This window comes from Myotis brandtii, unplaced genomic scaffold (genome assembly GCF_000412655.1).
Source record: "Myotis brandtii unplaced genomic scaffold, ASM41265v1 scaffold250, whole genome shotgun sequence".
NCBI lineage: Eukaryota > Metazoa > Chordata > Mammalia > Chiroptera > Vespertilionidae > Myotis > Myotis brandtii.
In genome coordinates this window covers 4,167,706-4,178,391 of record NW_005359478.1, presented here as the reverse complement: position 1 = coordinate 4,178,391, position 10,686 = coordinate 4,167,706, and the positions used below count along the sequence as shown (strand labels likewise).

Sequence of the window (10,686 nt, the reverse complement as noted above, 5' to 3'; positions counted from 1 at the left end):
AGAGGAAGGGAGAGGGAGAAAGAGATAGAAACATCAATGATGAGAGAGAATCCATCGGCTGCCTCCTGCTCACCCCCCACCCCACTGGGGATTGAGCCCACAACCTGGGCATGGGCCTCGCCAGGGAATGAACGATAAACTCCTGGTTCACAGGTTAACACTCAACCACTGAGCCATGCCAGCCGGGCTTCTCTAACATTTTAAAGGTAGTCGATCAGTGAAACAAGAGAGATTTACAGTTTATGATACCTGGAGTTTACGGCCAGGATTAGGGCTTGATGGTTGAAGATGGTTGCTAATGTATCCCATAGAGAGGTAGCTGTGTACTCCTGTATCAGGAAAAAGAGAAGAATCCATGATAACAGGCCTGTGAGACGCATGGCGTCATGGGACCACATGGGACTGGACTAATGGGACCACATTCAACTGGAATACAAACCCAAAAGTTCATTGATGTGTTGAGATAAGCAAACTGTAATTTAAATCCACGATACTAATGGCTGGCCTTTGATAGCCAACTACTGTGCTTCTTTAATTAGCATTTCCCAGCACAGTGTTGGGAGGAATGCTCTTGACCAGGTGCTTTTCCGCGCAGCACTGTAACTGTTGTCATTCCATTGTCCTATAATAACACGGAACTCTGCTTTCCAGCTGTTAGCTAGCTTATCCTTTTTTTTTTTAATTTTTTTTATGGAGCCAATGTGTCACTATAACTCTATCACCAGGTCATTGTCCTCCCGTTTTACTTTGACATCACATCTTTTGTTGAGTCACTGACTTACAGCATGTCCCTTCCGTGTTGGCATGCTTTCACGTGTGCTGTATTATCACTAATGTTTATAGAATGCAAAAGCCAGTGCACACACTGGTGAGCAACAAGGGTTTGCAAGCTTATATAAACGGCTTCCCCAGGGGTGTCATTCTAGGAAGTTATAAGAATTCGCCAGAAATTTCACCTGCTTTTCCCAATTAGGTATTTTGTTACTGGTTGGAATATATAACATGCTCACCAGTATTCCCAGAGACTCTTCAGTGCCTTCTCTGGGGAGGTATGATTATCATTCTGGCTTTAACTTCTATTCTATGGATAAGTTCTCCTTTAACTCATTTTCAATTACTTCCTAATCACTATGGATCCTCATTGGAAACCCACAGTAATTGATAAACCTATACTTTGTAATATATTTCATAACACTAGGTTCTAGGGCCAGTCTGGTGGGCCTTAAGCTTTCAAATGTATTATTTTGGCTTTCTTCTCTAAAATGACCACCTGCTTTTCATATATATGTTATATCATTGACATTTTTGTTCCATATCTGTTGTCATTCTTGGCCAGAAAAAATTGGAGTCATGCCAATTTCACTAGTTCCTTAAATGTCAGATGTTTCAAAGCACAGGCATGTAATGTGTGTTTCTGATGCCACCTTAGTCTGGGGGAAAATAGGATTATCATAATAGTCATTATTCTGAGGGAATTTGAACCCCCCTGTAATGATTCCCAAATAATTTTGGGAATACTTGAAGGGAGTCACAGACTTGGTCCTCTAGAGCAGGGGTGGGGAACCTTTTTTCTGCGAAGGGCCTTTTGGATATTTATAACATTATTCTTGGGCCATACAAAATTACCAACTTAAAAATTAACTTGCTATATTTGGTCAAATATTTAATTAGCTCAACCCTAATGCCTTGGCCTTATACAACCCATGGGCTAGTAGACGTTCCCCACCCCTGCTCGGAAGTATTATGTGAATCTTCACCTTTTTCTTTCATTTCTAGATCACTAGAATCTAGACAACAGCAAAATATCAAAAATTTGCAGAGAGCATTGGCTGGTGGTTAGAGCGTTGGCCCATGCATAGAAGGGTCGCAGGTACGATTCCAGTCAAGGGCTCATACCTGGGTTGCAGATTCAGTCCTCAGCCCAGGTTGGGACATGTGTTGGAGGCAATCAATTGATGTCTCTCTCACATTAACATTTCTCTTTCTGTCGCTCTCCCTCCCTTCCTTCCACTCTAAAAATCATTGGAAAAAAATATCCTTTGTTGAGGATTGACAAAAAAAAAAAAGTGCGGAGAGATGGGATATCTGAGGTGAGGGCATGAATATTTCAAGCCCTTATCTACTAGGCTTGCTGTCTGTGCTGGGGTTTTACTGAACATAGTGATGCTGTTGCTGGTGGTGTCATGTCCCCACTACCCTTGCCAAGGCCAGATACCAAGAGAGCTGAAGACTACACTCAGAATAAATTCACCCACCACTCCGAGAGCTAATTAAAATTTTCCCCACTATTGTAGAAGTCCCCAGAACCAGTGTCATTACACTATGCACTCTCAGTATTATGGTTCTTCTGGTTTTCACTGATCCTTAATATTGCAAATTTACATACAAATGCATATTTTGATGGAATGTAGATTGTCTATAGAAATGTCTCTTTCAACAAACTCTTACATAAACATTTTAAAAAGCAATGCACACACATGTACAAATGTGTAAACAGTGGACAAAGTCTCTAAGACCTCCCACCTCTGCCCTCTCCCAGGCCCATATTTCCATCCTAGAGTGTACAATTGTGGCTGGTTTCATACTAGTGGCCTGGTGCACAAATTCATGCATGGGCTGGATCCCTTGGCAGGGATGGCGATGGGGGCTGATCGAGGCATCTCGCCCAGTCCCAATCAGGGCTGGCTGGCTGGAGGCGGGGGAGGATTAGGAGCCACAGGAGGTTGGCTGGCTGTGGGAGTGCACTGAGCGTCTCCTGCATTGAGTGTCTGTCCCCTGGTGGTCAGTGTGTGTCTTAGTGACTGGTCAACCGGTCGTTCTGGTCATTTGGTCGTAACGGTTGCTTAGGCTTTTATATATATAGATATGAATGTTAATGACATTCTTTTGGCTGAGAAGACTAGAAAATGGTTCTATTTTTTCTGTAATAGTTGCCGCTATGCTCTGCCAACCTCCTACCCTGGAATCCCCTCCTTCCCTTCCTCCTACCCTGGAATCCCTTCTAAGTAACTGTCTATCTTACTGACTTCTGATTCTATGAATTTTCCAACTCTTTGAGTTATTAAAATAGCTTCACCATTATTATTAATACCAAATCCTGTTTATTTAAAATCTTCAACCTCATCATTTATGTACAGCTCATCCTCCACTCCCAGTGCAGGTGAGATTCTTGGTTTCAGGGTTGACATAGGTTAGCTTGGTGCTTATACCAGTGACTCTGGAACCAGACTCCATGAATTTGTATCCTGTCTCTGATACTTGGTAGTTATGTGACCACAGGAAACTCAGTTTTCTCATTTGTCCAGTCAGGATAATGGTAGTCCTTATCCCGTAGGGCTGTTTGTTGTGAGGATTAAATGAGTTATTTATTTAAAGCATTCAGAGCATGCCTAACATGCTATATAAATGCCATGCTATAATTGCTATTATCGGAGTGGGGAAGGGGTTTTCTCTCTCACAGCTCTACTCATCTTTATTTTTCTGGGGTTGTGACTGTGAACTGGGGAAAATATGTATGTGTGTGTGTGTGTGTGTGTGTGTGTGTGTGTGTATTTTTTTTTTTGTCTGCCCGCAGCATGAATTCTTGTCCTCTCCCTGTTGGTCATGACTTTGAACAGTTTGGTGGGAAGGATTTTCACTGTGATGATGGAAGGATATGAGATATTGCAGCAGACCTGTCAGGAGAGGGGTGAGTGGGCCAACAGTGAGATGGGTCAAACTTTCATCCTTTTAAATTAGTGTTGAACGTCATTTCCTAGGGCATGCAAGGGTGAGCAAAAGAATATGACTTTGTAGGGAGAAAAAGCCAAAGACTGTTGAACCAAACTGCCATTTTTCCACTTTCATCCACAGACACTATTTTAAACATTAATTATGACAGCCTTATGATGGAGAGAATGAACAAGTAATTCCCTCCTCCCCCAAGAGATTTTAGTTCCATTAATATCCTTATAGATTATAACTTACCAGGTGTTGCCATTTCACAACGGACTGCAAAATCTGGAGATTAGTTACTAGTCAGGGAGGAGAAGGAGACCAGTTAAAAGGAAGTACATTTAATTTCTTATCACTGAGTGGGGCATATCCCGAAATCTGAAGCTAGAATGACCTTGATAGCCAAGCCCAACACATACCCACACGTACACTAAAACTTCAGACAAATTCATCATGAGTATTGCTGAACAGCACTTAACAAAAAGATTATCAAACAGGATACAGAAACACATTACAAGAATAGTGAACTATAACCAAGTGGTATTTATTCCAAACATACAAGGATAGCTCAATAAAAGAAAACCTATTATACAATTCTCAACATTAATTGCTTTTAAAAAAGGGAGAAAATTCACATGATAATTTTTATTGAGAATTTTTGATATTGAGAATTTTATTGATAATTTTTATTGAAATTCTAGTCAAGTTTTAAACCTATTTTGTTGATTGCAGTTCTTTTTAAAAATATATTTTTACTGATTACAGAGAGGAAGGGAGGGGGAGAGAGAAATAGAAACAATGATGAGAATCATTGATCAGCTGCCTCCTGCATACCCCTCTGGGGATCGGGCCAGCAACCCAGGGATGTGCCCTGACCGAGAATCAAACCGTGACCTCCTGGTTCATAGGTCGATTCTCAACCACTGAGCTATGCTGCCTGGGCTGATTTCATTCTTTGGTCCTACTATTTTTCTCTTCTCAAATTCAAGAATACAGCTTCATCTTTAATGTAGGTAAGCTTTCTTTCCTTGTGCCTTTCTTGGATTTATTTTGCTGTTCTTTTTCTCACAACTTATTCATTGTCGTTCTTTCTGGTTTATTATTCTGAATACTTAAGGTTATGAATTTTTCTCTTTATCCCATTTTGGCTGTATGCTATAGGTTCTAATATTAAATATTGTCAATATTCTATAATTTATGTATTAATTTTCTCTTTGTTCCTAGAATTATTTAAAATAAAATAGTTTAGATGGCAAATAGTAGGTTGTTTATATGTTTGTTTGTTCCATAAGTTCCTTATTTTCTTTTTTTTGCATTGTGATCAGAAAATATTTCTAAATTTTGGGATTTTTACAGAAATTCTAGCCTAACATATATAGTTATCCTTTATGAATATACCTTTTTGTGAGCATTAGAAAAGCAGATATATTTTTTGTTTCATGGGTAGAGTATGATATATGGGTTTCTCACACACATACACACACACTTACCTTTCTCTTTACTCCGTCTTGGACTCCTAGTTAATTTCTGAATCTTTGATATCATGATGACAGAGGTGAATTAGTCCTCTACTACTAATGCTGCAAAAGAGTACTTTGTATTAGTACATAAACGAATAAGTTTCCTATAGTTTTGTTGTGCTTTATCAATTTGATGCTACTGTGTTATGTGGTATTCATTTTAGATTGTATTAATTTTCTGTTGCTATGTAACAAATTACCACAAACTTTTTTTTTTAAAACTACCCATTAATCATTTGACAGTTTCTGTAGGTCAGAGTGTCAGGCTCTGTTTAGAATTTTAAATAAATAGGATGAAGTATTTATTCATATGGCTGGAGTCAAGTGGTTTTCATGGATTGCTCTCTCATTTGACACTCAACATCCTCTCCCAAGGTCATTTAGGTTGTTGGCAGAATTCAGCTAAAAATCTCACAGGATTAAATACATATATGAAGAAATTATAGGACAGATCTAGAGTTTCCCCATAATACAATTTTTCTTATTCTATGTTTTTACATGTGTATGATTTGATTTTAATAAATAAATTGTGACCGACATTTTAAATTGATTTTTAGTCTTACGGGCTTTTCACCACCTCATGGATTTTTTTCTATTTCACTGAGTAAAATGAAATGTTTTCTGGACAGAGTTCAATTTCAGAGCTGGAGTGCTTGGGGGAAGACCAAACATTGGTGGGTGTCAACTAATGGGTGACTTACTTAACATAGGTGCTCAGATGTCTTCAAAATAGGAGGGATATAGTCAGGTGGTAGAAGAGAAAATATATATGAAGTTAGGAGATTAATTAGAAAAGATAAACTCTTCCAAATAGTAAATCTTGTAAGAACTTTAGAGGAGGGCCCATGGTGAGGTTAATTCTAATATTTCCATACTTCTTTCTTTAAACAGAACAAAAACTAAGTAGCCAAGGCTAGAAAGAAGACGGGCATTTGACTGACTGAAGAATTAATAGGAGAAAAGTCACTTACATGTGTGTAATTTTTCTGTAATTGTTGGCAAGGCAGGGTAGTGAAGAGAAACTTTACCTCTTAGCCAAAGATAAAATGCTCAGTCAACCGAAGGAATCCTTTGAGATGTTGTCCCTTGTCATGGCAACCACATATTTCAAAGATTCCATTCTGGAATGGATGTGGTTCCTGCCTAGAAAGTACTGACACTTGATCCATTGATTTTTTTAGAGAGAATAGAAGGGAGAGAGAGAAACAGAGAGAAACATCAATGTCAGAGAGACAGATCCATTGGTTGACTCCTGCACACACCCTGACTGGGGCTGGGGATCAAGTCTGCAACCGAGGTACATGCCCTTGACCAGAATTGAACCCACTACCCTTCAGTCCATGGGCTCTAACCACTGAGAAAACCGGACAGGGAGAGAAATGTCTATTTTTAAATTGGGTTATGTCTTTTCTTGAGTTGCAAGTGATTTTTCATATATTCTGGACACTAGCCATTTATCAGATATAAGATTTGCAAACATTTTCTCCCATTCAGTGGACAGAATACTTTGTATTATTATGCACAATATACTTTGCATTGTTTCAACTCTGTTAAATGCATTCTAGCTTGTTTTATGGCTTCATGTGATCTATCTCAGAGAATGTTCCATGTGCACTTAAGAAGAATGTGTTTTCTGCTGTTGTTAGTAGGGTGTTCAATAGATGTCTCGGATATATTTGGTTCATGGTATTCAAGTCCTCTATTTTCGTGTTGATTTCCTGATTGTTCTATCCATTATTAAAAGTGGGGTATGGAAGTCTCCAACTATTATTATTGAATTTTCTATTTCTCCCTCCTATTTTGTCATTTTTAGCTCAGTGTATTTGGGGCTCTTTGGTAATTGCATAAACATTTACAGTTATGTTTTCCTGATAAATCAACTCTTTTATCATTACATGACCTTCTTATCTCTAGTAATAATTTTTGTTTTAAAGTTTATTTTGTCTGATAATATTAGAGCCACGTCATGCTTGTTTTGATTACTATTTGGATGGAATACTTTTCCCCATCCTTTCACTTTCATCTGTATCTTTGAATCTAAATTATATCCCTGGCAAACAGTAAATATTTGGGTCATTTTCTTATCCATTCTACCTATTTCTTTTTTATTAGAGTGCTTATTTCATTTATAATTTTTGAGGCATAGTTTTGTCAGATATAGAAATCATGGTTGACATATTTTTCCCCTCTCAGCCCTTTGTATATGTCATCCCAATACTTTCTGGCCTCCATACTTTCTGATGACAAATCAGCTGTTGATCTTATGACAGTACCTTATATGATTTGAGTTGTTTTTAATTTGTTTTTAAATATTTCTCTTTATCTTTGTCTTTAGACATGCTACTTGATGTTCTCTGAGTTTCTTGTTTGTGTAGGTTATGGTTTTAAAATAAAATTTGGTGAGCTTTTTGGCCTTTTTAAAATTAATATTATTTCTGCTCCTTCCTTTCCTCTCCTATGACTCCTATTAGGCATATTTCGGTATGCTTGATGATTTCCCACAAGTTCCGGTGGCTCTGTTTATTTTTTTTCATTATTTTTTATTTCTCCTCTTTAGATTAGATAACATCAGTTAACCTATTGTCAAGATTGCTGATTTTTTCTTCTGCTACTTAAATCTGCTCTTGAGATCCTCTAGTAACTGTTTTATTTCAGTTACACTTTTCACTCCAGTATTTCTGTTTGGTTAGGTTGTATGATTTCTTTTTCTTTCTTGATATTCTGCATTTGGTGAGAAAGACATTATTAGTATACTTTTCTTTAGTTCTTTAAAGATATGTTTCCCAAGACCTGTACTCAGAAAACTACAGGACATTGAAAAAAGAGATAGAGGAAGACATAAACAAATGGAAGAACATACTATGTTCATGGATTGGTAGAATCAACATCATTAAAATGTCCATACTACCCAAAGCAATCTACAGATTCAATGCAATCTCCATTAAAATACCAACGGCATATTTAAAAAGTCTAGAACAACCTCTCCAAAAATTCATCTGGAATAAAAAAAAGACCCTGAAGGGCCACAGCAATCCTGAGAAAGAAGAACAAAGTGGGAGGGATCACAATACCAGATATCAAGCTATGTTACCAAGCCACGGTTCTTAAAACTGCCTGGTACTGGCACAAGAACAGACATATAGACCAATGGAACAGAACAGAGAACCCAGAAATTGACCCATGCCATTATGCTCAATTAATATTTGACAAAGGAGGCAAGAGCCATACAATGGAGTCAAGACAGTCTCTTCGATAAATGGTGCTGAAAAATTTGGTCAGATACATACAAAAAAATGAAACTAGATCACCAACTTACACCATACACAAAAACAAACTCAAAATGGCTAAAGGACTTAAATGTAAGACACCCACAGGTTGAGAACCGCTGGCCTAGAGCTTCCCCAAAGTGGAGACTGAATAAGACACCCTGGCACCAGCTGAGATCCCAAAGGCATGAGCAAGAAAAAAACCTGCCACACAGAAGGAGAGAACTAGGGGACTTGCTTGTGTTGACCTACTTCCCGGGTAAAGGGACAAAACAACTTCTCCCCCAAGACTGGAATCACTACTGAGCCTTCGTAAGGATTTATCAGTCTAAATTCGTGCCACCTGTGTGGTCAAAAAACGTTGAGTGAAAAATTCAACTTAAAGGAAGACCAGATTGATGCCCCCAGGAGACTGGCAGAAGCAATTTGAATCTTCTGAGAGGAACTCAACTTCAATCCAGGCCTTAAAGAAAACTTTCAGCTAAATTTCAGAAAATGAGCAACTCACAGTAAAATAAAACAACATGCCCCCTAGGAAAGCAAGTGACTAAGAATGAGAAGGGGGAAAAGAGCAGAAGCTAGACCACAGTTTTCAGGAATCAGAACAATTAGACACAATATTGAAAAATTATGTTTAATTGCTTCAAGAGAAAATGAAAAGCTTGCAAACATATGCAGGAAACATGAGTGAATTTGAAAAGGAGCCATAAAAGGGCTTCTAGAAATAAAAAAAATATTAATTGAAATTTAAAATTCAATGGATGAACCATATAAGGCACTGAAGCTGAAGAGAAAACCGGTGAACTGGAAGACAAGAGTGAAGAAATTACCCAGGATGCAGCACAGAATGATAAAGAGATGGGAATTATAAGAAATCAAATGGGAATAGACTGAGGTCTAGTATACTTTTATTACTAGAGAAAATGATAGAAAAAATGCAGAGGAAACAGTATTTAAAGAGGTAATGGCTGAGATTTTTTTTCAGAATAATTTAAATACTTCAACCTTTAGATTCAGGAATCCCAATGACTCTTAAGAAGAATTTTTAAAAATCCACCTATAATAATAAAACTACAGACTACCAAAGAATAAAAAATAATATTAGCAGATGAGTGGATTAAAAAACTGTGGTACAGCTACACAATGGAATACTACGCTGCTATAAAAAAGAAGGAGCTTTTACCATTTACAACAGCATGGATGGAACTGGAGAGCATTTTGCTAAGCGAAATAAGCCAGTCAGAGAAAGATAAATATCACATGATCTCACTCATATGTGGAATATAATGATCAACATAATTTGATGAACAAAATTAGATCCAGAGACAAATAGCAGGGGAGGAGGAGGGGGGGTTGGAGAGCAACCAAAGGACTTGTATGTGTGCGTATTAGCGTAACCAATGGACACAGACACTGGGGCAGTGGGGCCTTGCCTGGGATGGGAATGACTGGGGGAGGTGTCAATCGGGGAAAAAGGGGACATATGTAAAACTTTAAACAATAAATAAAAAAAATAAAGATATGTTTCCCTTTAGTTTTTTCACTATATTTATAATAGTATATTAAAGTCATTGTCTAGTAAGTATAGTGTCTAGTTTCTTCTGGGACATTTTCTATTGATTGCTTTTTCTTCTTGTATATGGACAATACTTTTATTTCTCTTTGCATGTGTGATTATTTTCATTAAAATCTGGATATGTAAAGCAATATAATAGAGCAGCTTTGGAAATCATATTACCCCCCTCTTCAGAGTTCATTGTTGATATTGCTATGTTATTGTTGTTGTTGGATTTATTTTGTGAATGTAGTGATCTTTTTTGACTTATTTTGTAAAGTTTATATCCTTTGTCACATATGTCCACTGAATTCTCTTTGCAGTTAGCTACTTCTATGGCAGATTTTTGTAAAGGCTTTAGAACCAATATGTCTGCCAACCTTTGTCAAGGGGCTGTGTGTGTTGTGGAATGCTTTCCACACTTCCAGCAATTTATCATACTGCCTTGGCCTTTGCTTCCTAATTGCAAAGTACCTCAAGGTTGCCCAGAGGGAAGAGAATACAATCTTCTCAGGTCTTTTCTTGCCATGTGCAGAGCCCGGCACATGTGTATGACTTCTAGGTTTCCAGGATATGTCTGGGTTTTCAAAGCCTGCTGTGGGCATCTCATTCCCCAGTTTTTCCTTTTAAG

The 10,686-nt window shown here is 37.8% G+C and overlaps 1 protein-coding gene across 1 annotated transcript in view; it reads right to left on the bottom strand.

Moving 5' to 3' along the window:
- Positions 1–380, bottom strand: part of MROH9 (maestro heat-like repeat family member 9) — a 50,976-nt gene extending 50,596 nt beyond the window's left edge. Inside the window, exon 1 of the mRNA XM_005867727.2 lies at positions 250–380. Within this exon, the coding sequence (XP_005867789.1) occupies positions 250–380 (131 nt within the window). The remainder of the gene's footprint in view (positions 1–249) is intronic.
- Positions 381–10,686: the final 10,306 nt, after the last annotated feature.